At 40.3% G+C, this 16,520-nt stretch overlaps 1 protein-coding gene across 1 annotated transcript in view; it reads left to right on the top strand.

Annotated features, from left to right (window-relative positions):
• Positions 1–11,633: 11,633 nt before the first annotated feature.
• ALDH7B4 (aldehyde dehydrogenase 7B4) overlaps positions 11,634–16,520 on the top strand; it is a 124,190-nt gene continuing 119,303 nt past the window's right edge. Inside the window, exon 1 of the mRNA XM_086791631.1 lies at positions 11,634–11,885. Coding sequence (XP_086647757.1) covers positions 11,742–11,885 — 144 coding nt within the window. The 5' untranslated portion in view covers positions 11,634–11,741. The remainder of the gene's footprint in view (positions 11,886–16,520) is intronic.

The raw sequence follows: 16,520 nt of genomic DNA, 5'->3' as shown, positions 1-16,520 counted from the left end.
TGAGAAGCTGGATAAGAATAACTTCCATGAATGGAAGTCAGAATGACCAATTTCCTAATGGGTAAAGGATTTTGGGATTATGTAGAAAGAGACAATGAGGAGCCTCCAGACTTATCTGAGGAGAATGCCACTCTTGCAGATATAAAGGCATTCAAGGATTGGAATCAGGGTGCAAGAAAAGTCATGTACTGGCTTTCAATTACTATCATAGACACTATGATAGGACACATACATGATGCAAACACTCCAACAGTTGCATGGCAAAATCTGGTTCAGATGTTCCAGACTAACACAAAGGCAAGGAAGTTGCAGTTAAAGCAAGAGTTGCATACTGTAGAAAAGAAAAGCATGTCCATCAATGAATATGCCTTAAAGATCAAGGGAATTGTTGAATCCCTTGGGTCTATCAATGTATTAGTGGAGGATGATAATTTGGTGAGTGTTTGTTTGAATGGGCTTGGCAAAGAGTACAAGCCATTCAAGACCTCCATTTTGCAGTTAGGGAGAATATTCCCAACTTTTGGGACTTGATATCTATGCTGATCATAGAAGAAAAGGCTTTAGGTGAGGATTCTTCTTTACAAAGCAAGAACACATCGGAACAGGCCTTCTACTCTAATTCAGGTAGAGGTAGAGGTAAAGGCCGTGGTCACGAGGCCAAGGTGGTGGCTGACAACACAAGAGAGAGCAAGGCACAAGAGAGATGGATAGCTGAATTTTCTTCTATCTTCTTCTTCTCTACTCAACCAACATAGCATAAAGATAAGAGTACACACTATATGGGTTAGTACTCAACTACTACAACATATAAGGGTCGGTCCATAATGTGAACCCAACTAAATGAGCTGGTGCTATAACTATGCCAGACTCTAGTAATCCAAAATGGCTGTCACACAGCCTGTCATCCCACTGGCCACATATCACCCATAATCTCACTAACCATGCCAGTAGTGTAGATGCAGAAGCTATCACCCAAGCGGGTCATCAATATCCATCATAGCACTAGTTGAGCTCGATATCTCAACACTCCCCCTCGAGCTCAACTCCACACACTGCACTCCAAGTAAGCTCCTAAACCTGTGGAGCTTGTCTGCACCCAATGCCTTCATGAAGATGTCAGTCTACCTGATCCTCTGTGTGCTGACATATAACAGATCTACATCTCCTACTAGAACCTTCTCCCTCACAAAGTGATAATGCACCTCAATGTGCTTCATTTTAGCATGATATACTGGGTTATTGGCCAACTATATGCTACTCATGTTGTCACAATATTTGGCAACTGTCCCATCCACGGGCTCTCCCATGTCACCAAGTAGCTTCTGAAACCAGGCTACCTCACAAGCTGCCCATAGCAGCATCCCTGTACTCTGACTCTGTACTCAACAAGGCAACTGTTAGCTTCTTCTTACTGCTCCAACTCACAGTAACACTCCCAAATGAGAACATAAAACCACTGGTAGATCTGTCTACAATACTATCAGCCCAATCAGCATTTGTGTACCCATGCAACTGTATCTCTGTACCAGCCTCATAGAAAAGTCCATAATCAACTGTGGACTTTATGTACCTGAGGATCCGTCTAGCCACATCCAAGTGTGGCTTCCTAGGGGCCTACATAAACTGACTCACAAGTGCATCAGCATAGCTCAAGTCTGGCCTTGTAATGGTCATGTAGATCAAACTACCCACCACTATGTGCCTGTATGTAGTGGGGTCCTCCAAAAGCTCACTTGTATCTGCGGAAAGCTTTGTGTTCTACTCTAATGGAACTGAAATAGGCTTACAGTCTGCCATACCATATTTGGACAACATATCCAAGCCATACTGGCTCTGCAAATAGCAAAATGCCATCAGGTGATCTCACCACCTCTATGCCCAAGAAATACAGTAGCTCACCCAAATCCTTCATCTCAAACTTATGCTTCAAAATCATCTTGACATCATGTATGTATGCATCACTATCACCAGTAATAATCAAGTCATCCACATAGATGACTAATAGCATGATCCCTCTATCTATCTTTTTTTCATATAGTGAAAAAATTGCATTGGATATCTGAAATCCAATTGTAACAAGATACTCCCCGATCTTGTTTGACCATGCTCTGTGTGCTTGCTTCAAGCCATACAAGGCTTTGCGTAACTTGCACATAAAATTTTCTGTATAGTAGTATCGTTTCATATAATTGATCCTCCTTTAGCTATGCCCACTTCCTTCCCTTATCTACACTTGATAAGAGTGCATGCATTCATGTTAAGCCATTGTTCAAAACAATGAGACTTGTGTAAAAGATACAACATGCAATACATGAAAGAAGACAATACTAAAGCACAATAAGATATTTCATAGCACAAAATCTATACTTGCATAATAAGAGTGATGAAAAGAGGTACTAATGTTTTTGATAAAAGATGTCTAAGAAGGGAGCTTTAATGGTTGATCTAGAACTACCATCATAGTCTAAAAGGAAGCCAAGGTGCAATAGATAGTGAATATATATAATTATAATATGGATGGGCTTGCATATGTCTCTCTAAATAGCCTTTGTAAACATTATTGATCATGGGATACATCTACAGTCACCATGTGGTAGTAGGGACCAACTAGGTCAATATGATTGCTTGAGATCCACTTATAAAAAATTGAGACTCATTAGAAACCTTTGGTCCCGATGTAGCTTCTAGGCACATTTAATTCATATGAGCCTAACAACCCTAGGTGAGGGTTTGGTTCCACATAGTTTATGCATGGCCTAATATGGGGCATACCACAAGTAGCCTCATTTGGGAATGTGCCGAACCATCCTAAGCAATCTACAAACCATCCTACCTTAGTAGTTTACCATATGGTATTCGATGTTGAGGTATCAAGAATACTAAAAAAGGAATGATTTGAGGGCTTTATTTAGGCAAAGCCCAAGCATACCATGACAAGGATAGAGCATTTACATCTGATAACTTCCTCATTGTCTACTTGAAGATGGAATACCTTTGTCTACTTTTGAATCAATGGAAATCATACATCATCTAGTCTTTGCTAAAAACCTTTTTAAAATATCCACATAATACCGCTAAGTAACATACAGTTTTCACCTCTTTAAAAATGATCTTATACAAAATGTAGTGGATCTCAATGTGTATCATGCGAGCTTGCAACATAGATTTTGTAGGAGAAGCTTGGCATTTTGGACCGTGAAATTGAAAAAGGGAAGGCTTTTCAATGGATTGAAGGCATCAATCCACTCCCACTCTCATGGATCCCACTGAAGATATCTGATAGGACTACCACCATATAGCCATAGACACCAAGAGCCCCGAGTCACTATCTCTGAGAAGATGGATTAATGAACCAATGCTTCCCCGAATGACCAACAATCCTCAGCTTAGTATCTAGGATGATCCCCTCCATGCTACATCTCCTCAATCTCCCTCCACGCATGATAGAATAGATGATGCAATCTGTAGCCTCTTGGTATGGGAAGAGAAATGACCTACAAAGGTATGCCTATCCTCAAAAAGACTCCCAACCAACTCGGATGATAATCTCCATGAAAGGTCCCAAAGAGCCACTCATGCAGAATAGCTACATTAATCTGATCAATACGTATGCGAGAGCCCCTAAGATGCTGAATGGATGCAGCTCTCCGATCCACCGAAAGACTCTTAAAAGTCTTCCAAGCAAGAATTGTGTATGCACGTCTCTCCCATCCTGGACCACTACATGTAATGAGATGCACTAAGTGGCCGACCGGCCTCATCCTCCCTGATGAACTCGTTCCACATAATAGGTTGTCGGTCAGCCTCATCCAAAGACCTAGGAAGCCTTTGTCACAAAAATGGTCTTATGCTTCTCCATGCTCTGATAATGGCTGTAATAAGAGGGGAAGATGGTGTCCTGATCAGCCTTTGTGAACAAAAATCATGTTCTGGGCTCCCAACACGAGGTGTACATCCAAAAATCTAAGACAATAAAATCCTTCCAAGGCTCAGTTCTTGGTAGGAAACCTCTCACCACAAGTTTGCAAAGCAACACCCTGCATTGAACACCCGGATCAATAATATTCAGCTCTCCCTCTCGTCTGGGCTGAATAACTGTGAGCCAATCTACCCTGGCATGAGTGTCTGTGGTGCCATCCAAACTCGACCAAAGAAAATTACGGATCAATCACTGCAAATTGACCAATGCAAGCACGAGAGAAGCACTAACAAGAGGCAATAAACCAAGCCGAGGCAAGCAATACCTGATTAGCCACCAAAGGTCTGGAGGAGGCTAACTCTAATCTCCTAGAGCTCCAATGAAGAAGCTTCTTTCGCATGCTCATAAGTACCGGAGCAAACTACTGTTCAGGAGAAATATCAACCCCAACCTAGCATCCCAAATATCTAGCAGTGCATCCTCTACTGATCCAAGTGAACCCAAGATCTGCACCCCTCAAGAAACTCTCAATGAGTCACTAATCCAAAAGCCAATAGATTTGTGCCAATTAATGAGTGCCCTTGCTCTGCCAAACAAAACTCTTCCAGTGCTACCCGGAAGGAACATAAGCATGTGTGTGAGGACTCCAAGAACATAGATGTGTCATCAACTAACTCAGAGTCAACCAGCTCCTCTTGACTACGAAGAGGCAACCTCAATCCAAAAATACCAATAGTGGAGCGGAGGAAGATGCTCATGGCCGCAAGCGAGCACACTACTATGGGCATCATGATACATGCATGAAACTCCCTTGATCCATCTATGAGACAAACCCATATGGCTAAGAGTACCCTCTTCAAGGAAGTCCCAAACCACTCTATCATAGGCCTTCTCAAAATCCAATAGTAGAATGGCTAAGGGCAAATTACTCGCTTTGGCCCATTCCACGGCCTCCCAAAATGAGAAAATGTTGGCAAAGATGCTCCTTCCATGTAATAATCCATTCTGAATATCATCAATGACATCTTGCAAAATTGGCCGTAATCTGATGCTCACTGCCTCTGCAAGAATCTTATATGCAGTCCCAAGTAAGATGATAGGTCTCCACTGGTCAATCAATGTATTATCCCCACTCTTAGGAGATAAGTCCCTCAATGAGAGAAGAAGGCATAGAACCTGTGTCCCACATCTCCTAGAGAGTCGATGTGATCTCAACCCCAATCTCATCCCAAAAAGTAATGAAAAAACAGGGGAGAGGCCATCCTCCCCTAGACACTTACCATGAGGTAAGGCATGAAGAGGATGATTGAAATCCTGCATAGAAAAAGGGGCATCTAGAGCGGCACACATTTCCTCAGTAATCAAATGTGGCAATGCATTCCAAACCTTCCTTCGTGACCTGTGTCTCAAATTAGAGTGAGGCTCAACACTAAGAAGTTGGTGATAGAAAGCAATGGCAATCTGTCTAACCATAAAAGGATCTGAATGAAGAGTGCCATGTGAATCCTACAACAACTGCTTGACACTATCTCTGGCATGAGACGGCGGACTATGAGTGGCAAAGAAATGTTTGTTGCATCTTCCACCCATCTGGGTCCAAAAGGATTCCTGGGCATAGTAACGGTACTCCACACGCTGCTCAAGAGAGTGATGAAGCCCTTTCCTAATAGCACATGAAGAATATGCAACCCATTAAGCGTGAGGATGTTTCTCATGCTCTTTTTATAAAGCAGCCAGTCTATGTAATAGCCCTTTCTAAATCCAAAGAATCTTGCCTCTTAGAAAGGGCACATGTGTGATAAAAGTCACTAATATCATAGAGAGCAAAGGCCAAGCTTTGCAAGGCCTGCGCGAGAAATCATGAGATCTCCAAATATCGAGCATGCGACGTGATAGCTCTCTGCATCTAAGAACAAATGATCAGGGATGCGTACATGGGGTGCTGATGCATGGCGACTCAGATCCATGGGGTGCTGATCCATGGTGACTTAGAACTCTAATGCATAAAACTAATGGACAACAATGATTCGATTTAGAGGTGTCTACAGTAGTAAAAGTATACCCCCTCTCCCTCTGTCAAGCACCCAATCATCCACATAAAAATGGTCTAACCGTGCATAAATACATCTTGCATCCCGTCTCCTGTTAGACCATGAATAAAGAAGAGTGGATGGTCTCCTCGATATGTCATCCTCATGCCAACAATCCATGCTGTGAATAGAGAGTATAAACCTCTCCCAAGACACTTTCTCAAGAGGATGCACCAAGACCTCATGTCCACCTCTTTTATCCATTGGTATCTCAACCATGTTAAAATCCCCACCAATAATCCAATGGTCAGCATGAGGCATCAACGTAGTGAGAGATTTCCAAAAGACAATCCTCTCACCTCTATGGTTAGTAGCATAAAGGTTGATAATACCAATGTGTGAGTACCTTGCATAAGAAGGATCCACTGTGCTCTCGCTGACAAAATGACACCATGTCCAATGATGCAAGGCAAGACCAAAGTTGAAACAGAGATATAGACGCCACCTTTGGTACCAATAGCTGGTGACCAAAAGGTGTGTCCCGAGAGAAGCTTGCCTGATCTTCCACATTGGCCAGATTCAAAGCCTTTATGTAATTAAAATAATAATAAAACACATGATTATTTCAATTATGTTTACCTAATCCTTAATACATAATACAAAAGCTTAAAACTTAAATAAAGAGGATTAATTTTAATTTTGATGTTGACTTTATATTCTCTAAATCATTATTTCACAACCATTGCAACATCATCTTCTTCTATGTCAAGGTAAAGTTTTAGACCTATTTTATACTTTATAGTTTTTAATATGTAGCCAAAACATGTTTCTTGAAGTGTGAAATATGACTTGTTTTCTAAGTAAAAAGAATGTGTCTAAAGTTACTTGACCCTTTTTGTTTATGACCTCCATTATGTAGACATGTAGATTTCATGCAATAGATTTTAAGTGATAAAGTTGAAGAGAAGAATTTTCTCTATATCTAGCCTTTTGCAAAAATGTTTGATGATGATGTGTGCCCATCATACCAGCTTCACCTGTATCTAACATCTCTAGTAATTCTGGTAGGTGCTCCACAATCCCAAAATTTTTACACCTTTTAACTGTCAAAATATCCCATGTCACATCTTGAAATCAAGAGTATAAAATTATAAGGATAAATCTAGGAAGGTATGATTGAAGAGATTTGGCAAATATCATGCTTATGGTATAATACGAATTATGATGGTGATGTCATGAGAGAATAAAGAAACTCTCAAACAACACTTTTAATCACCTCATTAGTATAACCACGACTGATTCCATTTTCACCCTCTTGAACAAGCGACACCACAAATTCTTGCAAAGAAGGAGGCATCTTCGAGATCTTGTTTACTAAATATACTAATTTTAAGTTCTAATCATTAGATGCTTGATGTGATTGCTAGTCATGCTTAACCTAATTATGCTATGACTATTTTCCCAATTATTGTACATGCTATTTTTTTGTCCATAAGTATATATGATGTAGTTCTTTGATCCTTGTTGACTTTGGAATCTTGTTAATTATTAATGTAGGTCTTGTTAATTATATGATGTAGTTCTTTGATCCTTGTTAACCTTTGACTCTTGTTAAAAAGGTTAATAAATCACTTAGACTAGCTATTTTAGGAGGACAAATTTAGGTCACTTCTTAGAATTCACAAGGTGTATAGACAATATGATAAAGGTCTACAAGAACGCCACATTAGGACGACATTAGGACATGTTACATGCATATTTCTCAAGTTTACTAAAATGAGGCCTTTCAAAAAGTCAATTGGGAAATCATACAACTCCAGTATTGAAGTATTAAAGAGTGTCCTCATCTTTACTTTCCATTCATAAAGCTACTATATATTCGGGGACTTAATTGTAAGCTGTAAAAATGCATCATTCCTCATCAATGGGTGTGAAACTTGCAAGAACCATTCATCTATAGTGTTGAGATTTTGTATGAGTACCCTTATGTGTATATGTATGTACTTGTGTATTGAGTGGATATGCATATATGGATTTATCCAAAAGTGTAAACATGTGCACGCTTGGATCTTGTCTTTGTGCATTTATGTGAAAATGTATAAAGACATGTACATAAGGGTGTACACATGTGTACACCCTTCTTGTCTCTAGATGTTATGACAATGCATCCACACATAAGCTTTTGTACATGTGTGGGCACATTTAAACTGCTCGAGTGCTCATAAGAAAATTGGTAATTAGTACTTCCAACACTGTTAGTAGTTAAAGTAGTATCTATGTATATGAGATGGCTACAACACTGTTAAGTATTCATGTAGTATATATGTATATGAGATGGTTACAATGAAGAAAAATGCCCTTTCTACATGTACTATGTAATTGTGTGCAAAGAAAGACGTCTTTTAAACCCCTTCACTTTAAAACTAAAAAATGTACCTCTAAACTATTTTTATGTTTAACTAGAAAAAAACAATCCTAATAATTGTTTGGCTTGACATCTTTGTGAGTGACTTTGTACTTTTGGTTTAGACCATTTTCAATGTAAAAAGGCTATAATATTTATATATCTTGCTAGGAAGATCGGTGTAGATAATGTATAATATACCATTTTAGACAAGGTATAAGCAATGGGGTGTAAAGGTTGAATATATATTTTCTATGATGGATATAGTTAATTAAGGCCATATTTATATTGAAGCTTGGAGTACCATGGTTTACCTTTAGATAATTCTTACTAATCATATTGCTATCAAAACACTCAAAACTTGCTTATAGGATAGATTTATTCTTTACGAATTAAGCTTGGCTATGATTATTATTCTTCGCATGATGGCTGCTTTGTTGAAGTTCTTTAATTACAAATTCAAGAAAAAAACCACTCTTAAGTGGAACTAACAAAAGCAGAACTTATATACACGATAATACATGTAAATCAAACTAGATTAATGAAAGATAACTTCATATTATTATCTTAAGGGACTTTATTACAAAAACATGTCTTTTTTATTTATGAAAATTTATAATATTGCATTGTACCAATGTCTAAAGTATGGAAATATGAAAGCATTATGAATATGCTCTTTGAAAAAATAAAGTTTAAGGAGAAATAATTTGATTGAAATGTCTATTTTTAGGAAAAAGGAAAAGCTAGTGATTATTCTTCATCTCAAAGTCTTATAAATGAAAAGATATGGGATAAGTTTTGCATTCTCTCTCAAGGTTGATGATCTGTATTTGTTAGCAACCACATATGAAGAAGAAAGTGATATAAGTGTAAACACTAATTACAATTTTAATATAATTTTCTATGTAGAATCATTATATTAACGTTGGAGGAACTACAAAAATTTTGGTAATGAAAGTGCACATGTTGCCCCTATTAGCCCACCATGTCCCCTTATATCATACATTGAGCTATGTCAAACTTTACCTTAACTATATGTACAGCATGTGATAAGAAACATAAGAAATTTAGTCTTTTAACTATCCCAAGAAAGAAAAATGGCTTGAAATTTGGTCTTAAGAGTAATTAGATATTGCTTATTTATCTTGTTTAGGGATTGGAGAGAAATAGATATAAAGAAATGATACAACATTGCCACTCACTTAGCAATGTTGGACAAAGTATTACTCCTACTAGGTAAGAAAGTATTCGATAAGTGAGTGATTTTATAAAAGGTTTCATGTTAGCCATCTAAAAAATAACCAACTTCTTGAAGTTTTTAATGTATTTAGGTTAAACAAGTTTCTCTCAAATGTCAATCAAACAGAAGAACTTTTGGCAACTTTTCAAATAATAAAAGCCCAGTAATTAAAAAACATAAATAGGTCCAAAAACCTTAAGGCGTCCAACGTGAAAGCATAAATTTTAATCAGATTGGAATCCTTATGTGAAAATGGGCCTTAAATATTATATATCACTATCATTTACCTCATTTCTCTCCCATGACTAATCCCTTGAAGGAAAGAAGCAAGGTGGTGGTTCTAAATAGGCTTTTCATGACTATTCATGTGGTTTAAATCCTTAAATTTTATTGTTTGAAGGACTTGCATAAGAATTATATACATACACTTCAAGCTACTAATAAACTCTATGCATATAAGAACTATATGCATAGACTTCAAGCTCCTAATAAACTCTTTTTTGAGTGGCCCTTGTTTGAAAAACTTTAAGTCTCACAAGGTCATCTTTAACTTCATGCTCCACGAGAAGAACTTTACTAGGGGTTCACTAATATTGAAGATAGTCCATGTATGGAACCAAGCTTAGTGAGGTGAGGAAGCACACTAAATATTCATGTGACTCTTTGTAATTTATTTGTATGTTTTTCATCCCTCAATATATAAACAAAACATGTGATATTTAGGTGTGTTATCTTATGTGTGAATTAATTTCATGGGTACCTATTCGCTCATTAATTCGACGGCCTCTAACGTATAAGGTATAAACCTCTAAGGTATACCTTAGACCCTCCCCCATCTGTTGCCCTCTCCTTGCCCTTGCGTGTAGCCGCCTCCTCCCACCTCCCTCCTTATTGTAACCCTTCCTCCCACCTCATTCACTATTCATGCAAAAATAAAACAAGCAAACATAGGCTCCCTCCCCCCCCATTAGGTCCCCATGCTCCTCTCTTTTGTGTGTGCATCTCAGCTCACCTCTTACAGATAAAAGGACTTCGTTCCCTATCCCCCACCCCCCACCTCTTGTACTCATGCAAGAGAGACCCTTTCATACTCTGCAAAAGGGAGACCCTATTACACTCCTCTACGATGTGTGTGTGTGTGTGTGTGTGTGAGAGAGAGAGAGAGAGAGAGAGAGAGAGAGAGAGAGAGAGAGAGAGAGAGAGAGAGGTTGGTGTGCATGCAAACCTAAGGATTTTTTTTCTATCATATTAGGTTTATTAAGTATTTTTAAATCATATCAAATTAAAGAAAAGGGGAAATGTCAAAAAGCCATGAATGCAGAATTTCACATCAACATCACTCCAACATCATGACATGAATCTACCAAATCTTGTGTGTTAAAGCTCTAAAACATAAAGAACCTAAGGTCCAACAATATCTTCTTCAAACATCTTGATTAATTAATAGCAAAGGTAGACGTTGAGTGCTTTATAAAGAGCTTAATTATATGAATGTGCAAGAATCTAGCAAAAATCAAGGGCCTTTGCAACATTGCTCGGAGCCAAGTTGCTCGGCGTTCACACTGTCTCCAATGTCGATGAGGACATAGAGCGTGATGTTAAAAGAATGTCCACTGTTAGGATACATTAAAGCTTGACCCGAACGTTAGATGCTTGTTGTTGTAAAGGCCGTTTTAATCCGGTGGGTCATAACTTTCAACAAAAAAATATTAAGTATAGCTTATGTGGTATAAGTTTCAAGATTTAAAGAACCTTCATTGAACCTTGTATGAGGACTTGGGGGGCCACTTATCACACATGGGTCTCCCATGTGTGTGTGTGTGTGAGAAAGCCTTTCAACTTTTAAGGCATGATGATAAAAAAGGTCGAAAGGGATCAACAATCATAACAAAAGGTATGTGAAGATGATATTATTATTGTTTACATGTATAGGTTATAGTAGGCTTCTTTTATTTAATTAAACAATCATAACAAAAGGTATGTGAAGATGATATTATTATTGTTTACATGTATAGGTTATAGTAGGCTTCTTTTATTTAATTAAACTTCCCACCAACTAAAGGTCCCTGCTTTTTTGTTTTCTTTGTTTGCTCATAAGCGTTGAGAGAGGGAGGGAGAGAGAGAGAGGAGAGCTTGATTTGCAAGAAGATGGGGATTGATTTCGAGGAGAAGCCCGAGTACCAGTTTCTGAAGAAGCTCGGCCTCCAGGCCTGCAACCTTGGATGCTATGGCGGGGGAGCTTGGAGAGGCAACGGACCTACCATCACCTCTGTTAACCCTTCCACCAACAAGGTATACCCCAATGGCCACCCCTCATGCCATGCTGCTTTTCACAGTTCTATGCCGGAAGAGAACTCTACCCCTGGCCTGAGTCTACTGCTTTAACCAGAATTAAGCGAGATGTACCATGTGGCATGATCATGTTGGTTTATCATGATTATCGTGCGGCATGATCATCTGATTATGACCTTCACAATCGGATAATCATCACGTTGATTGATCATGATTATAATCATCGTGATGACATGTTGATTGATCATGTTAAGACAGTCATATCATCCTGACCATCCTGACTATGGTTAATCAGGAGGACATGATTATGATCACGTTGATCAAGCATGATCATCTTGTCTAAACTTCATCATATGATATTGACCATCATGATGGGATCGTGTTCATGATCACGATGGCATAGAGATGATGTTGACTAACCATGGTTAGCATGTTCAATTGGTAATGATTGCAATGACTATGGTGACATCACAATCATTCATGATTATAGATTTCATGATCATGTTGATTCATTGTGTTTTTTATATTAATCATGATGGTATGATTATGATGATCACAATGACATTATGGATGATCATGTTTGATCTTGATGGTATGATTATTATGATCATGATGGCATTGTGGTTGTGCTTGCTTGATGGTGGTTTGAATTTTATTATTTGTTAAGTCTAATGATCATCATACGGAAAAATTAATGATATTTAGAGTTGATTGCTTAGTTTTCAAGATCACGTAGGCAAATTCAATTATCATGATTAATCACTAATTGGCATTTACATGTTAGCTCATTATTAAGGAGTAAACCTATGTGTGAAGTTTGTTAAACAATTTAACACTTTTTCCTTAAGAAAGCTCGACCACGATGGCATGATCATGATGATCATTATAGTGTCATTGATAGAATTATGTTTATCATGCCGACATCTTTCATAATGAAGTACATCATTCATCATGTGTTCAGAGCCCTGTCTTGTGAAGGGGGAGGAGTGCTAGCACCACATTTTTAGTATTCTCAAAAAACTATAGTCCAGCATGGTTAAGAACTAATAAGTGTCACAAGGGATCATGATAAAATAAAGACTCGATCTGGATAGGACTCTCTCTCTCTCTCTCTCTCTCTCTCTCTCTCTCTCCACCACTTCTTTCATCTGCACGCGGCGGTCTACCGCCAAGCCACCTTGCGGTTCCATGCCCCAAAACTGTTGGTATGATGATGAATGCTGATGAGCCACATGCTCTTGTCTTAAAGCATGAGGTATGGATTGGGCAAATCACGAAGCGCCACGCGCAATGGATTTCTCTATGGCTCACCCAATGCAAGAAAGCGCACCTTCATCTGAGACTAAATCAGTGTTTAGCCTTGCTGAGCCTAATGCTCTGAAACCAATGTTACATGCGGAAGCTCTGGGAGTCTTCTTTCAGCCCTAAATACCATCTGGGAACATGCTGATGTAAAAACGCAAACAGAAGAGAGAGAAGAGAGAGATGGTTGAGTATTCAGTATATTCATATATGTACGAAAAGGCACAAGTCATTGCAGCCCTAGGCATGCCCAAAAAGGTAGTAAAATACCTAATCTAACCTAAGTCTAAGCCTAGACTAATGATCCAGCCAAACAAGGACTGAATGCCTAAAACAATGAGCAAGAGTGCTCTTTATTGGCTAGATATGACCCAACCAACTAGCCGACTCGGCAAATAATGGACCTTTGTTGCAGCCAACTGGAGAAAACTGTGTGAATGCTGGCCGACAGCCCCTCCAAGTCCACAATCAGTCAAATCCCTGCCAAAACAGTAACACCCTGCTCCAAATCGTAGGTTGTGATCTTTCTTTATCTGGTTGCGCTCCTTAGGATCAGCTACGAGGTTAGTCAGTGCATGTCCCCCACATAACAATTTTGAAGGAGATAGCATAGGTGGAAGCATAAACAGTAAACATATGAGAGAGTGCAAAGGAGATAGAGAGAGTTGGACAAGATCACCTTTTATAAGAGCAGTAAAGCTTTACAATGGCAATGGCCAGCAATCAAGTGTTGAACTATGTGCAAGGGAATTGGATGAAGGAGTGAATAACGGGGTACTCCTTATATAGTGCATCAGTGAGCTGGCGGACTGCCTCTAGGGCTGGCCGACTGCTCATAGGACAAATAAATAGGAGAAATACAATAAAATGCCCAGAGAAATGGTAAATTCCCAAAACATTGAGATGCACAATTCTAACACCCCCTCTGCAGCTCATAGTGTGCAAGAGTCGGAAGAAGATAAGTCGATAAAGATGCAACCATGGACCCTCCAGCACTGCGAATACTGGAATCACCTCGGAGAGAGCACCCACCAACTTGTTTCCTCGAAACAAGATGCCACGAATGCCTACACAAGTGTGCAGTGAACTCCAAAAAATAGATAACGAGCTGCTGGACATACCGTGCCCATAATCCCCAATAGTGGACGGAACACATCACATCCCAAAAGCCTCGAACAATGAACTTGGAACAGATCCAATTCATAATCTTTGCTGTACCAAAGATAACCATGTTCTGCCAGATGTCTAATGCTTGGAACTCCGAATCACGGTCCCCATGCACCAGTAATAAGTGGAGCTGTAATCAGCCCCCTCTCCCGCCCACAAGCCTCTTCTGGCTAGAAGCACATGGGGGGAAACTGCATGTGTACTAGAGAAGCACACCATTTGGGGCCTCCTGAGCCAAAAGCGCCTAGGGAGCCCTAGAAGTGGTACTAGAATCTATATCACTATCTTGTGTCGTGTCTCTGCTTTTTCTATGAGATGAAGCCTTGCCCTTGGTCTTGTCCTTCTTCTTGGACAAACAATCCTTGGACAGATGTCCTCTTTTCCCGCAAGAGAAGTAGCGACTCCGACCTTTCTTTTGAACTGAGGAAAGTGCCTGATCAGAACTGTTGACTGAGACCTACAACTTACCCTGTGAGATGAGAACTCCTCCTCCTCCAAAAGTAGGGAGCTAAGATCATCAAAATCTAGCTGAGTGGATGTGACCTGGCATCGCAAAGATTGAGAAATCACATCATTGTCCGGAGGAAGCTTGGCGAGGATAAGAGCAGCCAGCTGAGAAGAGGACAAAGCAACACCCATGGCCAGTAACTGGTCATGGATAACCTTGGTCTTCATGAGAAAAGACTACATTGAATTGCCTTTAGGAAATAACAAGCCGTAGAGCTGCCCCTGCAAGGTAACTGCCCTCATCGATGAATCTCGTGCAAAGAGATCCTCCAACTTTGACCATACCTGATGAGCACTGGAGAGAGTTTCCATGCCGGTGAGACCTCCTCGATGATGGTCCGCACAAGCACAGAATGCGCCTTCGAGTCCCGATTCTCCCAATCTTGTAATTCCACAGCAAATTCATCCTCCTGATTCAGAGTCCACCGCCTAGAGTTTTGAGGATGCTCGGGCTTCCTTTCAGTGCCCTGAACAATGTCCCACAAACCCTTGTGGATGAACTAGACCTGCATCTGAAGCTTCCAATGAGCGTAGTTGGGTCCTTTCAACTTGTCATCTTTGTTTGTACAGGGGGGAGCCATATCCACACCAACAAAGAACAAATCTCAGCTCTCAAACACTTCTCTCAAGTGCTTTCCAACGAAGTGAGGCACCAGGAACAATCAGCCCCCTCTCAAACCGTAGAGAGAAAGAGGCGGGACATCAGCAAAACAGTCCAAGATCCACTGGGAACCTCCTACCGGAAGGGCAGTCAGGTCGCATTTTCATTGGTGACAATTCCACCATACCAATTCACAGTGAGGGCCGGATGGAGATCATTCCCGCTGGCAGAGGGGGGAAGCATTCCTCTCGTGTTCTTTATGTCCCCACACTTGGGTTTCATCTGTTGTCAGTGCATGAGGTGTGCAAGACTGGCTTCCGGGTGGAGTTTGAGGAGCATTCTGTTGTTCTACGAGACCGTGAGACTGGCCAGGTTGTTTCGGAAGGCGGAGTGGAGAATGGTATATACAAACTCTCAGCACTCTCCTTTTTGACAGGTTCTCATATTGGTGATTTGTGGCACTTTTGGTTTTGCCAATTGAATGTGGATGCGCTGCGGCGAGCTTTCCGGGGACCAGATGGTGGTTGGCTTGCCAGATGTTGGTAGCAAGCAAGGACGCTGTAGTTCTTGCATTCGTGGTGAGCAGCACAAGGAATCTTTTCCGAAGCAGGCTTCCAGGCGGGCTTCGAAACCTTTGGAGTTGGTACACACCGACTTGTGTGGACCTATGTAGACAGCATCCTTGGGAGGTTCTTTGTACTTTATGTTGCTGCTTGATGATTGTAGTAGATTTGCATGGGTTTATTTTCTTTGACAGAAGCAACAAGCTTTTGCTTGGTTCAAGGAGTGGCATGTGATGGTGGAGAGAGAGTCTGGCTTGTAGATAAAGACTCTTAGGGCTGACAAAGGAGGAGAATTTCCTTCAAATACAATCGTGTGGTTTTGTGATGAACATGGCATCAAGCGGGAGTTGGCCAATACAGGTTCGCCGTCAGAGAATGGAGTAGTTGAGCGTAAGAACCATAGTAGTAGGGGAACCCCGTTTCCCCCCTTGGGGAAGAGTGGAACGCGTTCCCTCCTAGCCAACAAGAAGGGAACGGTGGAAACGGCACTCAGGA

This window comes from Cibotium barometz, chromosome 57, assembly GCF_041138505.1.
Source record: "Cibotium barometz isolate CiBa-2024 chromosome 57, ASM4113850v1, whole genome shotgun sequence".
Lineage (NCBI taxonomy): Eukaryota > Viridiplantae > Streptophyta > Polypodiopsida > Cyatheales > Cibotiaceae > Cibotium > Cibotium barometz.
Note: the sequence above shows the minus strand (reverse complement) of the source record. Positions and strands in the feature narration are given on the sequence as shown.